We start from the raw sequence: 17,506 nt of genomic DNA on the forward strand, positions 1-17,506 counted from the left end.
ACACCACAGCCAAGCAAGTTCTGTTTCCCTTCCCAGATGATGGAAGATTTTAGGCATTATTTCTTCCATTAATTTTTCTGTTCTGTTCTCTTTCTCTTCTTCTGGAACCACCCCTGTAATGCAAATGTTATTCTGCTTGATGGTATCCCATAGGTCCTTTAAAGTAGCCTAATTTTTTAAAAATTCTTTTTTCATTTTGCCTCTCTGTCTGATTGAGTTCCATTGTTTGGTCGGGCAGGTCTCTGATTAATTCTCCTTCATCCAGTCTGCTGTCAAAGCCCTCGAGTGTGTTTTTCAGTTCATTAATAACTTCTCTTTGGTTCTTTCCTCTGCTTCCCATCTCTTCATTGAAGATCTCTTTGTGTTCATTCCTTCTTCTGAGTTCAGTAAGCATCTTTATGTCCATGACTTCTGACTCTTTCTCAGGTCGATGGCTTATTTCCATCAGGTAGATGGCTTATTTCCACTTCATTTTGTTCTTTTTCTGTGATTTTGCCTTGTGTTTTTTTTTTGTTTGTTTGTTTTTTTGAAAGATATCCCTGTGTTTCATTTTGCCTAACTTTTTGTGTGTGTTTCTACACATTAGGTCCATTAGCCATCTCTCCCAGTCTTGAAGGAGAGGATATGCTTGGGAGCTGTCCTGTAGGGCTCAGAGGTGCCATCCCACTTGGCCACAAGAGCCAGGCACTCAAGGGGTGTCTCCTCTGTGGTCTGTGTGAATCCTCCTGTTGTGGTGGGGGCCCAGCTGTGATTCTCTTTGCTGGGAGGTGGGGAAGCGCCTGTCTGGGACACAAGGTGCCTGGCTGCGGTGGGTGTGAAGCCCTGATTTTTTCATGTTCTCTCTGCTTGAAAGCCCTTATGTCCTGATGTTTAATTTCGAACATAGTTCCTCCATTGTTCCAGAGCTGGCTTTTCTCCCATGTGGATTAAGGGGGGTGATCTAGGGCCCTGGTCCTCAGGAAGTCTTTGCAGCCTCTCTGGGTTGCTTTCCTCCCTTTCCCTTGCTTCAGACAGTGTTGCTACAGCCACAGCTGAGCAGCATGTCCACAACTGCCATACTTATACACACACCAGCCCTTGCCAAGTAGAAGTGTGGGAATGGGGTTCCTCTCAGTCAGCAGGAAGGGGAGGCTGTTTCTCAGAGCCCATTTCCCTCCTAGATATGGAGGTGCACCTGGGAGTGAGCTCCAGTTCTGAGCAGGAGAGCTTCCTTTTCTCAGAAGGTTGGGTGGCTGTGTGTTCATGTTTTCCTCTGTGGGACTGAATATGAAGGTGAAAAATAGGATTTCTTTTTTGTCTTTATGCTATTTCTTTGGGCCGAATCCACAGCATATGGAGGTTCACAGGCTAGTGGTCTTATCAGAGCTGTAGCCCCTGGCCTACGCCAGAGCCACAGCAACACGGGATCCGAGGTGAATCTGCAACCTACACGACAGCTCATGACAATGCCAGATCATTAACGCACTGAGCAAGGCCAGGGGTCGAACCCATAACCTCATGGTTCCTAGTCGGATTCGTTAACCACTGAGCCATGATGGGAACTCCTGATGTTTGCTTTTTAAATAAATTTAAGTTAAATGTGTGTCCCTTTGAAGAATTCATTCCTACTTACAGCAAAGTATGCCTAAGGGTCATGTTTAAAAACATGTTCCCTGAGAAGTTTTCCACCTGTATAGAATCCAGTAGTAAAGAAAAGAAAAGGAATAGTGCCATGAACTACAACATGAGGTAAAATGAGGTAGGATGTAGTTTGATGAGAGCATCAGTAGTGTGTCTTAATTGTGGAATTTCATCCAAAAAAACTGAACTAAAACTCCCATAAGATTTAGCAAATCCATTGCTAGGGCTTCTGATGAAAACGAACATCCTAATTTGAAAAGATAGGAGCAGCTCTGTCCACTGAAGTGTTCCTTAGACTTTTTCTCTCACATAACTTCTTTTCACAACAGCGAGTGATAATGTGTAGACCAGCCAGGTTATGGCATCAGCCTGTGTCCACTTAGAGATGAGTCAAGATGATGTGGTGTCCATATGCAGTGCAGTGGTATTTGGCCAGAAAAGAGAGTGACCTCTTGCCATTTGCTGCACCTTGGGTGGGCCTAGAAAGTATTATGCTGAAGGCCACAGTCAGACAAATCAGGATAATATGTGATGTCCCTGATTTGTGCAGTCTAATACCCAAAACCAATGATCAAACACACCAAAGAGTAACAGACTCATAGATACAGGAAGGAAAAGAGGACTCCATCTCCCTTGTTGTCCTATTAGAAAAGCGATGCATTCCGTCTCTCAATTTTAGATATTTGGGGAGAATCAGCCATAGCAGAGTTGTCTCTCACAGCCTCCCATACCTTACACCCTCCCTGCTTGGCTTGAAATATTGCAGTGCTCTCAGTTTTCTCCGGGAATTGTGTCATGTTCCATGTGGGCTGGTGCTCAGTTTGCTCTCGAGCCAGATTTCATGACACTGTCCCAGGAACTGGTGTGATGGGGGGTTGAATTTTGAGAAGAATACGTTTAATCCTAGAACTTTGAGTTAGCTAAAGTTTGTTGCTTAGAAAATTATGAGATATGTGGTTTAAGGCAACCCACTGTTGAAAGTAGGGTGAGTCCTTGTTTCCTAACTGTTCAAGGCATAGTAAGTTTTGTACGTATACAATGACAGGGACACTGTTAATGAAGAACCAGTGGAAAGATAATGAAGTGTACAGATTGTTGCATCCAGAGAAGAATTCTACACACGGTCAATGAGTGAAGACTTTTACAACCTGATGAGCATATGCTTAGTGTGTGGCATTTTACAATTTAATTTCTATAACTACTCCTTTTCTTCTGGACAAATGTTACCTATGGAGTGTAAAAATGTCTGGTGCCTCAACTACCAGAAATGAGTGGAAATGGTATTTCCATCAAAAAATGGGAGCCCTTTTAAATCTCACCATGGTAGGATTTTGCAATTCCCCTAAACGTTGAAGACCCATTATATTTGGGGAGGTCTTTTTCTCTCCAATAATGTCTTTTCAAAACAGAGAGTAATACTGTTTGATTGTAGGATGCAGTTTTTGAAATAAAATGTTGACCCTGTCCAGGGAAACGGCCACTAGGCTATATAGAGCAGGTGGACCCAGAGGGGGCAGAGTTGCCTTCCCTCTGAAAGTTCCAGGCCTCTGACCAGTTTCCACGGCAATGGAATGCTGCCCACGGAGCCTTGTGGTTCAACTGCCAGTCTGTGAGAAGAGAAGTGTGTGTTGGCCACAGCTGGGAGGCTCTCCCCTTCGCTGCTCAAGTGCCAGACGATGGGCAACCTTAGCTGTTGTTGCGGAGGTATGTTGCTACTGATCTAAAGGCTGTTTCCTCAGATGGGTGGTTCGTTTTGACTAAACATAGTATCTCCATCTTTATCTCCATTGCCACCAGTCTCATCAGTCTCTCAAGCCATAGGTCTGTTATACAGGCTTGCTGTATGACTAAGGTATATCTTAATGCTCCGAGTGAGCCAACTGCCTCAAGTATTTTCCTAAATGTGAGAAAAGACTCGTGTCTCGTGGCAGTTTGAAACACGTTCTCCCGGAGCACAGAGACGGCAAACATGCCCCTCTGCCTTTTTCAAAGCACGAGGCCCTCGCTGTCAGCCCTGCAGTAGACATTCAAAAGGGGGACATTACAGCTCCACTCTTCTCAGTGTACATGTCGATGTCTGAATCCACATGCTAGCAGTCCAAAGGCAGAGGAATTTCGACAGAGCAAGAAATGGGGATTTTTCAGGTTGGATTTCCCCGGGTTGATGAGGACTAGCCCACTGGCTCTTTGGGTGCTAGCTGGTAGTGTGGTGACAAGGGCCAGTGCCAGCAGGTTGGTGGGGTGAACATTGGGTGAGGAAAGGAAGAAAGGTCTCTCTGGTGATCCTCAGAGAGACCCGGGGTGGGGTCTTCAAGCTGAGGTCTGGAGGGGGTCTCTCTAGGAGGAGCACTGTCCCTGCCACTCTCAGGTCTAGAGAAGGATGAGGAGTGTCCAGAGTATAGACTGGGTTTGGGTGACAGAAGACTTGCACTCTGGCCCATTGTCAGTCAGACCTTGGTCAAGGCTGCTCAGACCGGTGCTCTGATGCAATGTCAGTGAGACATGGAGAGTCACAAATTTCCTTTCCTAATGCCGCCCCCCACCAGGCACTCGTCCGGATGGCCACCTCCCCAGTGAATCCACAGGACTTGATTGTCCAGGTGTGGTCTGCTGCAGGAAAGCTGATTCTTGCTAGAGCTGTCATGTGAACTTGGTTGAAGGTGTTTTGATCTCTGAGTCAAATTGGGGATCCAAGCAGACTGCTGTTCACATGAGGTGGTCAGCTGGTCACTGTGAAGGGCTGACAAGGGAAGATTGGGGGAGGATGGGCCAAGTTGGGGTTTCTCTAGTCCTCCAGAGGAGCTCTTTTTGGATGAATGTTTGTATTTTGGATTGGGGGTCAGAAGATAGAGGCAAAATGTTGGGTAAAGAATTGGACTGCTCTCCTGGCTCTGACATGTACTCCAGGATCACCCCAGGACATCTTGGGGGCAACAGGATTCAAAAGAGAGAGAGAGAGAGAGAGAGAGAGAGAGAGAGAGAGAGAGAGAGAGAGAGAGAGAGAGAGAGAGAGACAGGGAGAGAGAGAAAGGGAAAAAGTGGAGTTCTGGATTCAAGCAAGAGTCCAGGACATAATCTCAGCGCCAAGCAGGCTTCAGTGGTTCAGGGGGATGTGTGACCTGAGGGAACCAACTGCACTCTTGTCCCAGATCTGCTCACACATGATTGGCGCGACTCTTGAGAAGATGCTCTAAGTTTCAGTGCTGTCCACTGGAAGATAGGGGTTCAAGCCCCTGTTTTGAACCCTCTTCCTCTAAAGTGGCATGATGTGCAGATCAGGGAACGTGACAGGAGACATTCTCCCTGAGCCATAAAGCCCCCTTCCCATGGAAAGGCCTTCTCCTGTTTGGTACTTCCTCACTCTTTAACTATTGTCTGTGTCTGGTCTATTTGGAATGTGGGTCTTTTTCTCTCACCTGTCTTGTGTTATCAAGCAGAGAGTAACACTGTGTGGTTCTGGGATGCATTTTTTGAGACAACATGTTGACCCTGAACTGCCATCCCTGTCCGTAGAAAGACAAATTAGTCTAGACAGAGCAGGTGGGCCCAGAGGGGGCAGAGTTGCCTTCCCTCTGAAACTTCCAGGCCTTGACTGGTTGCCACAGCAATAGGATGATACCCACGGGGTCCTGCGGTCCAACTGCCACTCTGTGAGTGGAGAGGTGTGTGTTGGGTCACAACTGGGAGGCTTTCCCCTTCACCCCTCAAGAGTTGGACGATGGGCAACCTGAGCTGTTGTTGGGGAGGTATGTTGATACTGATCTAAAGGCTGTTCCATCAGATGGCATAGTTTACCCTGAAGGAAAATGTTCTCTGATTTTTTTTCATTTCCACCATTTCAGTTTGTGTACAGAGATATAAATCTCTTATACAGCCATTTTGTATTACGCTTAAGATTTTTAATTATTTCTTCCTGGTTGGGCGCCTCAAATTTTTTCTTAATCTATAAAATACCCCTTCCTATTTCCCATGTACAAACCTTCTCCCATCACACTAACCCCGGTAATACCCTACTCTGCCTTTATTCAGTGCAGAGGGACCCTGATTCCATTCTTCAATACACATGATGGAAATGGGCATTTATAGCTCCACTCTTCTAAATGCACATATCAATGTCTGAAGACAAATAATTGCATTTTATTTTATTTTTGTCCCTTTTGATATTTCTGGGCTGCTGCCACGGCATATGGAGTTTCCTAGGCTAGGGGTCAAATAGGAGCAGTAGCCGTCAGCCTACACCAGAGCCACAGCAACTCGGGATCCAATCCACATCTGCAACCTACACCACAGCTCAGAGCAACGCCGGATCTTTAACCCACTGAGCAAGGGCAGGGACCAAACCTGCAACCTCATGGTTCCTAGTCGGATTCGTTAACCACTGCTCAACAACGGGAACTCCCAATAATTGCATTTTAAATGTAGAAATTGATTGTAAGGAATGAAAGTTGGATTTTCAAGTAGGATTTCCATGGGTTGATGATGATAAGCTCACTGGGTAGTTGGCTGTTCGCTGGTAGTGTGCTGAGAACACACAGTGCCAGTAGGTTCATGGGGTGAACATTTGGTAACTGAGGGAAGGAGGGTCCGACTGGTGATCCACAGAGGGAGACTTAGGGTCAGGTCTTCAAGCTGAGAGTCTCTAAAGGGTCCCTTTAAGAGGATAGAAGACTCTATCCCTGCCACTGCAGGGTCTGAAGAAGGATGAGGAGTTTCCAGGGTACAGATTGGGTTTGGGTAAAGAATGACTTGAGCTCCTGCTCATTCTCAGCCAGACCTTGGTCCAGGCTGCAGAGGAGGAGCTCAGACTCCTATTGCTGTACAGCAGCAAGGGGTACAACATTGTCAATCAACAGTATTTTCATCACAACAATTTTTTAAAGAAAATTGTGTGAGACATTGACAGTCAGAGACTTTAATTTACTAAACAGTCAAAGCACTGGCCCAGATGGTCTCCTCCCGAGTGAATTCCCAGGAACCTCTTATCCAGGCACGATCAGCTGAAGGGAAGCTCATTCTTGGCAGAGGCCTCTTGTGGCATCTGGTCGAGACTGTTCTGAGCTCTGAGCCATCTTGGGAGTGAAACAGACCCCTAGTCGCTGGAGGTTGTCAGCTGGTTGTCATGAAAGAGTAATGTGATGCAGTGGATGACATGAAGATTTGGGGGAGAATGCCTGGGTTGGAGCATCCACGGAGCCAGGGCAAAGCCTTGGTCCTTCAGAGGGGCTTTGTTTGGAGGAAAATGTCGGATTCAGATCAGGGATTAAAGCATGGAGACAAAGGGCTGGATAAGGGTTTGGACTGATGTCTTGGTTCAGCATCTCCTGCAGGGAAGGCATCAGAGCTCGCCCACTAAAACCTTGGGATGGGAGGACTTGTGGGAGAGTGAGAAGATCTCTTGATTCAAGGGTCCAGGGCATGGTCTTGGCCCTGAGCAAGTGTCTGGCCTTCAGGATTCAGGGATTTCTGTCCTCAAGGAACCAAATACATTCTTGGCCCACATCCATCCTTCAACATTGCCGTGATTCTTGGCAAGTTAGTCTAAAGTTCAATGCCCTCTACTGTCAGATCAGGCTTACACTCTCTGGGTTGCACCCCCTTCGCCTGCAACCGGGCCACCTTGGGGATGAGAGGAGATGATGAGAGAGACGCTACATGACCTGGAAATCTTCCTTCCCATGATGCTCTTCCACACTCTCTTGCTGTGGAGCTATTCAAACCCCCTCTTTCGATCCAACCAGCACCGTGACTCAAGCTTATGCAGGTAGTCATTCAATGAAACAAATCCCAAACGTTAACAAGAGATCCGTGGATAAATGAAAGGCAGTACGAATCCACATAGGAATAAAATTCTACCAGAAAAAATTGTAAATATGTTAAATATGTTACTACATGGATGATCCAAAATGAAACACCTTTTTAACAATAGTCAAGTCAAACAGACACAGGAAAAGAAATATTGAACAATTCAACATATAGGCGGTAAGTAGATTAGGCAGATTGTCAAAGGTGGAAAGTAGAGAGGGCTAAGACTTGGCAGCAGGGCTGAAGGGGGAGTCATTCCTGAATGGGTGCAGAGGTCCTATGAGTTATGATGAGAAAGGTTGTTATGGACAGTAGGGCAAAGTACATGGCTTGTGAAAGCATGCTCTCCCCGTGAGTTTCCTATTGCCAAAGTATTCCAAAGAGAAGCATTATGTATCTAAGAAAAGAAAAGAGGCGAAACATCCCAGAGGATGGAGTGTGAACACAGGAGCACCCTGTGGGAAGAGTAGGGAAGCTGAAATGATCTCCTGCCCTTTCAGAAAATGGAGGAATGTGGCTGGAGAGGAAAATGGGCAGGAGGATTCACGAGACTCTGTCATGGCAGCAGAGCCTGAATGCTCGTGTTGGCCATTTCTCAGATGGAGAATATGCCACGGAGAGGTTCCCTTTAGCAAGAGAGGCAGAGGCTCCCTTTCTCAGGTCTTTCAAGGTGCTCTCTGCCTTCCTTCAAAACGTTTACCCGGGAGGATCGGCCAAGAGAAGCTCCATCCATGCTTCATCCCACCCCCACCCCTTGACTCCCAGCCCATGTCCAGTCAGGTGTGGCACCCGGAGTACCTCCTGATCAGCATCACCGCCTTGCTGACAGTGACTGTGTGTCCCCCTAGAAACCCACGACAATGTTCTGGAGGCCAGTGGGAGTGAGAAGACCGAGGAGGGGGCCCCAGCCAGGGAAAATGAGGAGGAAGAAGGCTCACCCAATAACAAGGTGGAGGAGGAGGCCACAACAAGTGGGAATGATGAGACGGAATCCCCAGCCAGTGACAGGGGTGAGGAAGAAGCCAAGCCTGGCCCAAGGTAAGCTCACTTTTCGTGATCTGAGATTTAAAAAGGTGCCTCCTTTCTTCTTGGATTTACCTACTTCAGAAATGGAAATCGGAGAAAGTCCATTATAGAGGATATATGCAGATTCCTATTTGAAGGAATGTTGAGTCAAAGTTTGGTACCAACCAGTAACTCCTTGCAAGGGGCATTGGCAAAAGTGACCGTATCAGTTCCGCAGTGTATGGTAGGGAGCATTTTTCTTTGAAGAAGACCAAAATTTTTTTAAATGAACATGGCCTTGGGAGATCTTCCATGAAAAGCTGGTGCCTTTTCCAAAGGTATCTTCGCTGTCTTCTTTGGGGAAACGGACTCAACTCTGCCTTCTTTCTGTGTGCCTGCAGTCCCCAACCACAGGAAGACCTGTGGCCACAGTGCAGAGGATGCTGTGACACTCACAGTGTTTTCTTTTCTCTCATCACAGGTGGATGGGATGGACGATGCAAGCCGTAAGTATTCTGGAACCCGGCTCTGCTGAGGAGAAGTCCAGGTGTTGAGGAAGGGTGGGGGGTGCTTTCCTGCCCCTTTGGTTGCAGAGACACCCTGATTCTGGGTTCCTCCTGGGAATGGGAGTGAAGGATGGGGTGAAAGAGACTGACTTCCCACAAAAGGGCCATCCCAAGTCCTCGGGTCCCTGGACGAAAGGAGGCTCTTTGTATGGTGGGGGTAGGTGTCCAGGAACATTGGTGGGTGTGAGTGTGATGGCCTGTTGGTGTGATTGTGAACCAGTGTGAGTGGGTGTGTTTTGTGGGGAGTCATGTGTGACTTAGCACCACATACCTGTCCAGTTTCTCGTTGAACAGTCTCATGATGACCACAGGCTAACTGTCCATTCCCTCATTCTCCCTGCACCCGCTGGGAGCAAGGTTTGGGGAAAAGGCTTTCCTTCCTCTGTTGGTCTTTCATTTCCTCTTTTCTTCCCCCTCTGCTTGGTGCAGACTTTCATGCTGTTGTTTCAAACATGTGCCATGAACTCGAGCCTCTTCAGGTTGTAAGTGTCCCAAGGAGTGTTGTGAACGCTGTGCTCCCCCCGCACCTCCTACCAACTCAGGGCAGCCACCCTTCCAGCCTCTGCTCAGGAGTGGTCTTTCAGACACCTCATCTGCATGACATCAGAGAGTCTTTGTCCTTCTGTGTCTGACTGGCTTCACTTGAAGTGATGTCCTTCAGCAAGTTCCTGTCGAGGCTCAGGGGTCATGAACCTGACCAGTATCTATGAGGACGTGGGTTCAACCCTTTGCCTTGCTTAGTGGTTTAAAGATCTGACTTTTCCCTGAGCCACGGTGTAGGTTGCAGACATGGCTCAGATCCCAAGTTGCTGCTGCTGTGGCATAGGCAAGCAGCTGTAGCTCTGCTTCAGCTCCTAGCCTAGGAACCTCCAAATGCCGCAAGCAAGGCCCTAAAAAGACCAAAAGAAATGATATTGAGATTTTGATAGGTGTTGTAGTGTACCTGCTGTTTTTTCATGTAGTATGAAATGTCAATGATATTCCGTCTTCAAATCTATTTCTTTTTATTTTTCTGTATTTTTCAGGCCATGCCCATGACATAATGAAGTTCCCAGGTGAGGGGTCAAATCTGAGCTATTTATGCCAAACTACGCCAGAGCCACATCCACACCTACAGCACACGTATGTGACCTATACCACAGCTCAACGCAACGCGGGACCCTTAACCCACTGAGTGAAGCCAGGGATTGAACCTGCTTCATCATGGATATTAGTTGGGTTCATTCCTGAGGGGCCACAATGGGCACTCCTTCTTCCCCTCTGTGAACATGGCATGTCATTTGAATTCTTTGTGACTTATTCAATTCTTTCAGCAATGTTTTGTAGTTTTCACTGTAAAAGTTGTTTCCTTTCTTAGAGCCCTGAGCCTGCCTTCCAGCTGCACCAGCAGCACCATGAGAAGGACTGGCTCGTGAAAACAGTGGCATGTCCCTCACTGCCTCTGCACTGAGCTCTGATTATGGTAGCACAGGTGTTGTGGGCCATACACAGCACCTCTGCTTACCCGTGGGTTCTGCTAGAAAGCGGTCTAGAATGTCACCGTTGCCATCTCTCTTTGGGTGTCTGCAGGCCTCCCAGAATTCCTCGCACAGGTGCATGAGCACAGGAGATACATACAAATGAATGATCAGGTCAGACCAGCCAACTGGTCTGCAGTAAAGCATGTCTGGGGAGGGGAGGTCATATCTTGCTCATCGTTGAATCTCCACCCTGAACACGATGCTTGGTGTGGCAGTCACTGGCAGATCACCTCTTTATACTTCATGGAATTCTGTAATAAATAGTTCAATCCATTCATATAAAACACAGCACCTTTCAATTGCTTACTCAGCTATCCCCTTTTCAGTGTGTGTAGAGGTGGAATTTCAGGTGTGTCAGTTTAGAGGTAGGAGCTATAAAGGGCCATAGAAGGAAGAAGTTGAAAGGTCATTCCTTCAGCACGTTGCTGTCCTTCGAATGTTGGCATCTGTGCTCACCTTGTGTGGAAGTTCTCAGTCCATGGAGCAGAGGGAAGGTCTGGGAGCCTGTAGGAAAAACCAGGGTGATGCTCTGTGACGTGCAGTCACCTCAGGGAAGCAGGAGGAATGGGAGGGTCACTCTTTCTAACTCAATTCCCCGCGTGGTGTGTTTCTACAGAGTCAGTGGTGGAGAGCATGAGCAGCCGCCAGGATGAGGAGGCTGCAGGTAGGGAAGAGCACGCAATGGGATCAAGTGGGAGAGGGTTCCTGGGAGCACCAGGGTCCACCTGCTGCTGGGAGAGGGAGGAAGTGGGGGATAGGACTTGGCGGGTGGGTGGGTGGGTGGCCTAATGAGTGGCACTCTGCTGTGGTGTTTTCCCCTGTGAAATCGATACCACGAAGAAGACTTGGGTCCCTGGTCTTTGTTGTGCTGTGTTTGTATTCCTCTCTCCTTTTCTTTGAGAGGGAGAATCGATTTTCCCTCCCAAAGCTGCTCCTTCCTGCTTTGGTCTCTGCCCATTGTGCAAGTTTGCTTTGTGATTTGCACCGTGAGGGCCCAGTGCACAAGAGCTGTTGACTTGGTTTCCTTTATTGGCCTTGAGGGACCTGAAGTGGTGGCACCCAAAGCTCTCCCAGGCCCTTGATCCTGGAGACCAAGTTGGTCGAGTGAGTGTCAGGTGGTGGGTGAGAAGGCAGCTCTCTGGCTCTGCATGTTTGGGATTTCTGGCCTCCCTGTCCTATTGTGTCCTCACGGTGTGTCCTGAGGGAAGGGGCGTTCCCAGAGTTGGATGCCCAGAACAGGGAACTGAGGCACAGACAGATGTACATCTCCTTTTGTGGCATGTGTTTCTTCTACAGGGGATGTGAGGAGTTCCCTAGTGTCCTAGAGGCTAAGGATCGAGTGTTCGATCCCTTCTGTGGTGCAGATTCAAGTGCCTGGGTTGGGAACCACTGCATCCCCTGGGAGTGGTGACAATCAATCAGTCAACCAATGGGATTGACATCAGACCATTCTGCATGGTCATTATCTAGGTTGTCTCCGCTACCAAGAGGCATTTTCACACGAAACCTGTGTGGGGAGGTAATGTTTTGAAGTGCACCCCAAAGAGCAAGATCTTTCTAAGTAGAACTTGGATTCTGCTGGCTCTTCTGTGTGGCTGGGTGTTATGGGCTTTGAGGGCTTGGCCTGGGAGTCAATTATTAGTCATTTCCCTGTTATCTTCTGCAATCAGGATGTCACTCGTTCTCTCTGTTGTCATGTATTTTCCAGAATCTTGCTTTGGAAACCTAGGATCTTGCTTCAGGAGTCTGAGGGCAATTTTGTTCTTTACCACCTTGGCTGGAATAATCCTATGGTGGCCACACAACAGGGTGTACCCTGCCAATGAGCCAGATGAAGGTACTGAGGAACCTGACTCAATACATCCAGGCCTGAACAATGATTCTAGCTCATTCAGTGTTCCAAATTTCAGAACAAACTCTACAAATGATAAGCCATATCTTTCTTTTATTCCATGATGCAAATTCAAATGAAATAACTCGGAGATCCCGTCGTGGCCCAGTGCTTAATAAATCCGACTAGGAACCATGAGGTTGTGAGTTTGATCTATGGCCTTGCTCAGCGGGTTAAGGATCCAGGGTTGCCGTGAGCCGTGGTGTAGGTTGAAGATGCGGCTCGGATCCTGAGTTGCAGTGGCAGTGGTCACTGTAGGCCACTACAACTCTGATTAGACCCGTATCCTCGGAATCTCCATATGCTGAGGGAAGCAGGCCTAGAAAAGGAAAAATGACAAAAAAGCAAAAGATAAATTGAATAACTCAGTTGGTAATTTCCCAACTATGGAAATAATGATTCATTTAAAATCGACATTTGGTTCCTGGTTAATAGCAAAGGTGACCTCACTCATTTTATGACATTTGCTGATATTTAACATTTCCAGTTGTAATAGATCCCTGCATGGAACCACATTTCCCAATTTGAAAACAATACTAGAAATGATTTAGAACAAGATTATATTAAGAAGAAATGGTGCATATTACAGAAAGCTCCTCTAACCCATTCCTCCAATTTTCACTAATGACAACGTCCAGCACTGAATGGGGAACTCATGGTACACTGAGCAGCAAAAGATTCTACAAATTTAATTAATGAAAAGTTTCCCATTTACATTCAGATTCACTTTTTGTGCTGTGACAGCAGTTGAGGTTGGACACATGCAAAATATTAGGAGGCCCCAATATGTTACCATAGAGAACGTGTACACTCCCATTTGTAGTAGCACGTTATTCCCAACAACAAAGAGATGAAACCAATCACAAATGAGAGAGATCAGGAGACAGATCAAATTCGATTTGTGACCAGAAGAGAACACTCTTCTACCAGAAAAAAATTAAATTTTTAAATAGGATACCACAAGGATGATCCAAAAAAAAAAAAAAAAATAGAAAACACTGTTGACCAATAGTGAGGAGTTCCCATCAAGGCATGGCAGCAGTGAAACCAATTAGGAAGAATGAGATTGTGAATTTGCCCCATGGCCACAAACAGTGGGATAAGGATCTGGTGATGCCATGAGCTGTGGTGTAGGTGGCAGATGCAGCTGGGATCCTGCCTTGCTGTGGCTCTGACATAAAATGCCAGCTACAGCTCCTATTAGACCCCTAGCCTGGGAACCTCCATATGGCATGCGTGTGGCCGTAAAAAGCAACAAGTTTTAATAGAAAAAAAAATAGAGAAATCAGGCAGCACAGAGAAGGAAATTTCATGCAACTCAACGTATAGGCGGTAACCAGACTCGGCAGAGTGTCAGAGATGGAAAGTAGAAATGGCTAAGACCTGGCAGCAGGGCTGAAGGGGGAGTCATTCCTGAATGGGTGCAGAGGTCCTATGAGTTATGATGTGAAAGGTTGTTATGGACAGTGGTGCAAAGTACATAGCATTGGGAAGGCCTGCTCTCCCCATGAGTTTCCTATTGCCAAAGTATTCCAAAGAGAAGCATTATGTATCTAAGAAAAGAAAAGAGGTGAAACATCCCAGAGGATGGAGTGTGAACACAGGAGCACCCTGTGGGAAGAGTAGGGAAGCTGAAATGATCTCCTGCCCTTTCAGAAGATGGAGGAATGTGGCTGGAGAGGAAAATGGGCAGGAGGATTCACGAGACTCTGTCATGGCAACAGAGCCTGCATGCTCGTGTTGGCCATTTCTCAGATGGAGAATATGCCACGGAGAGGTTCCCTTTAGCAAGAGAGGCAGAGGCTCCCTTTCTCAGGTCTTTCAAGGTGCTCTCTGCCTTCCTTCAAAACGTTTACCCGGGAGGATGAGCCAAGAGAAGCTCCATTCGTGCTTCATCCCACCCCCACCCCTTGACTCCCAGCCCATGTCCAGTCAGGTGAGGTGCCCAGAGTACCTCCTGAGCAGCACCACCGCCTTGCTGACAGTGACTGTGTGTCCCCCTAGCAACCCTCGATGATGTTGTGGAGGCCGGCGGGAGTGAGAAAACCGAGGAGGAGGCCCTGGCTGGGGCAAATGAGGAGGAGGCGGGGCCGGGAACTGAGAAGGTGCAGGAGGAGGCTGCCTGCATTGACGAGGCAGAGGAGGAGGCGGGCCCATCCCTTGAAAATGACGAGGAGTTCCCAGCCAGCGACCTGGTTGAGCAGGACGACCAGCTTGCCCCCAAGGTAAGCTCACCTTTCTTGATCGGAGATTTAAAAAGGTGCCTCCATTCTTCTTGGATGTGCCTACTTCAGAAATGGAAATCTGAGAAAGTCCATTATAGAGGATATACGCAGATTCCTATTTGAAGGAATGTTGAGTCAAAGTTTGGTACCAACCAATAACTCCTTCCAAGGGGCATTGGCAAAAGGAACCACATCAGTTCCCATGTGTACATAGGGAGCATTTGTCTTTGAAGAAGCCTGAATGCTTTGTTTGGTTTTGTTGTCTTTTTGCCTTTTCTAGGGCCACTCCCGTGACATATGGAGGTTCCCCGGCTCAGGGTCAAATTGGAGCTGTAGCCACCGGCCTGCACCAGAGCCACAGCAAGGCGGGATCCGAGCCACGTCTGCAACCTACACCTCAGCTCACGGCAATGCTGGATCCTTAACCCACTGAGCAAGGCCAGGGATCGAACCCGCAACCTCATGGTTCCTGGTCGGATTCGTTAACCACTGCGCCACGACGGGAACTCCAAAGAAGCCTGAATGTTTTTTAAATGAACGTGGACTTGGAAGGTCTTCCATGAAAAGCTGGTGCCTTTTCCACAGGTGTCTTTGCTGTCTTCTTTTGGGGAAACGGACTCAACTCTGCTTTCTGTCTGTGTGCCTGCGGTCCGCAAACACAGGAAGACCTGTGGCCACAGTGCAGAGGATGCTGTGACACTCATAGGGTTTTCTTTTCTCTCATCACAGGTGGACGGGATGGACGATGAAAGCCGTAAGTATTCTGGAACCCGGCTCTGCTGAGGAGAAGTCCAGGTGTTGAGGAAGGGCGGGGGGTGCTTTCCTGCCCCTTTGGTTGCAGAGACACCCTGATTCTGGGTTCCTCCTGGGAATGGGGGTGAAGGATGGGGTGAAAGAGATTGACTTCCCACAAAAGGGCCATCCCAAGTCCTAGGGTCCCTGGATGAAAGGAGGCTCTTTGTATGGTGGGGGTAGGTGTCCGGGAACATTGGGGGGTGTGCGTGTGAGGGCCTGTTGGTGTGATTGTGAACCAGTGTGAGTGGGTGTGTTTTGTGGGGAGTCACTTGTGCCTTAGCACCACATAGCTGTCCAGTTTCTCGTTGAACAGTCTCATGATGACTGCAGGCTAACTGTCCATTCCCTCGTTCTCCCTGCACCCGCTGGGAGCAAGGTTTGGGGAAAAGGCTTTCCTTCCTCTGTTGGTCTTTCGTTTCCTCTTTTCTTCCCCCTCTGCTTGGTGCAGACTTTCATGCTGTTGTTTCAAACATGTGCCATGAACTCGAGCCTCTTGAGGTTGTAAGTGTCCCGAGGAGTGTTGTGAACGCTGTGCTCCCCCCGCACCTCCTACCCACTCGGGGCAGCCACCCTTCCAGCCTCTGCTCAGGAGTGGTCTTTCAGACACCTCATGTGCATGACATCAGAGAGTCTTTGTCCTTCTGTGTCTGACTGGCTTCACTTGAAGTGATGTCCTCCAGCGAGTTCCTGTTGAGGCTCAGAGCTCATGAACCTGACCAGTATCTATGAGGACACGGGTTCGGCCCTTGGCCTTGCTCAGTGGGTGAAGAATCCCGCATTGCGGTGAGCTGCGGCAGAGGTCCCAGACACAGCTGGTATCCAGCTTGGCTGTGGCTGTGGTGTCGGCCGGTGGCCACAGCTCTGATTTGCCGCCTCGCCTGGCAATTTCCATCTGCTGCGGGGGCAGCCCTCAAGCCCAAAAGTGAATCAGTCAATAATGTCCTGGAGTTCTCTGTGCATTGCTGCAATGGGTAGGGTTTCCTTCTTCTGTGACAACGGAATACCTTGCTATGGTCTGTATCCACCCCGTTGTCTTTCTCAGTCTGTGTGCCCGTGGACACTGGGGCTCTGTTTCTGTTGGGCTCTTGTGTATGGCGCTGCCGTGATCCTGGGATGGCAGGTCTCTTTACCCGACACTGATGGTTCTTCCTTTACATGGCCATGCAGCAGTGGGATTGCAGGGTCCTGCCGTGGTATTTCCCGTCCTGGCTGGCCCCGTTGACATTCCCTGCTACAGTGTCCAGAAGTCCCAGGCAGTCACATCTTCCCAAACATCTGTTCAGGTTTGAAAACACTCCGTGTCCTACCAGGTGGGAGGTGATACCTCGTGGTGCCTTTGCTTTGCCTTTCCATTGTGATAGGCGACTTTGGGAAACATGCCCTCTGTGTGCTGCTCTCTGTGGTCTTCTTGGACGGTGGGTCTCTCCCAGGCTTCCACTCATCTACAACTGAGGTATTTGCCTTTTGATTCAATTGATTTGTAGTTGTTTCCCATATATTCCAAATATGAGCCCCTGTTTCAAATACAAGATTTACAAATATCCTCTTCTGTAGGTTGTCTTTCCATTCAGTGGATTGTTAGACACTGTCCTTTCTGTTTGTTTCTATTTTAATGGAGGTACAGTGTTGTTTCACTCTCTGCTCTGGAGCGACATTCCCCAGTTGTGTGTGTCCATTAACGTATGTTCCTTTTTTGATATTATTGCCATCTGAGATCAGGTCGATTTCAGGAGATTGGATCTCGTTCTCCGTGTGCTGCAACAGGAGGACCTTGTTGTCTCTCCATTCTCAATGCCGTAGTTGGCATCAACTGCCCCCAAACTCCCAGTCCGTGCCCTTCACAACCACAAGTCTGTTCTCTGCATCCGTGGGTTCTGTGGACAGGTTCCTTTGTGCTGTGCTTTGGATTCCACCTCTAAGTGAGATCAGGTGGTATCCGTCTTTCTCTTTGTCACGTACTTCACTTTGCACGAGAATCTCTCGATCCATCCCTATTGTTTTGAGTGGCATTGGTTTCTTCTTCGATTTTCTGGCTGAGTCGTGAATTCCATCATCTATGTGGACCACATCGTCATGAGCCAT

The 17,506-nt window shown here is 48.1% G+C and overlaps 1 protein-coding gene across 1 annotated transcript; it reads left to right on the forward strand.

The window, feature by feature from the left end:
• The first annotated feature begins 8,908 nt into the window (after window positions 1-8,908).
• Window positions 8,909-14,763, forward strand: LOC146398957 (uncharacterized). Its single transcript, XM_084979562.1, has 4 exons — window positions 8,909-11,177; window positions 12,222-12,350; window positions 14,409-14,629; window positions 14,728-14,763. The coding sequence occupies exons 1-4, from the start codon at window positions 11,078-11,080 to the stop codon at window positions 14,761-14,763; spliced, it is 486 nt and encodes a 161-aa protein (XP_084835688.1). The 5' UTR covers window positions 8,909-11,077.
• The last annotated feature ends 2,743 nt before the right edge of the window (window positions 14,764-17,506 follow it).

This window comes from Sus scrofa, chromosome 10 (genome assembly GCF_054392235.1).
Source record: "Sus scrofa isolate SSC_HxYL_T2T_F1_AM1 chromosome 10, Sscrofa_HxYL_maternal_Yorkshire_Landrace_v2.0, whole genome shotgun sequence".
Taxonomy (NCBI): Eukaryota; Metazoa; Chordata; class Mammalia; order Artiodactyla; family Suidae; genus Sus; species Sus scrofa.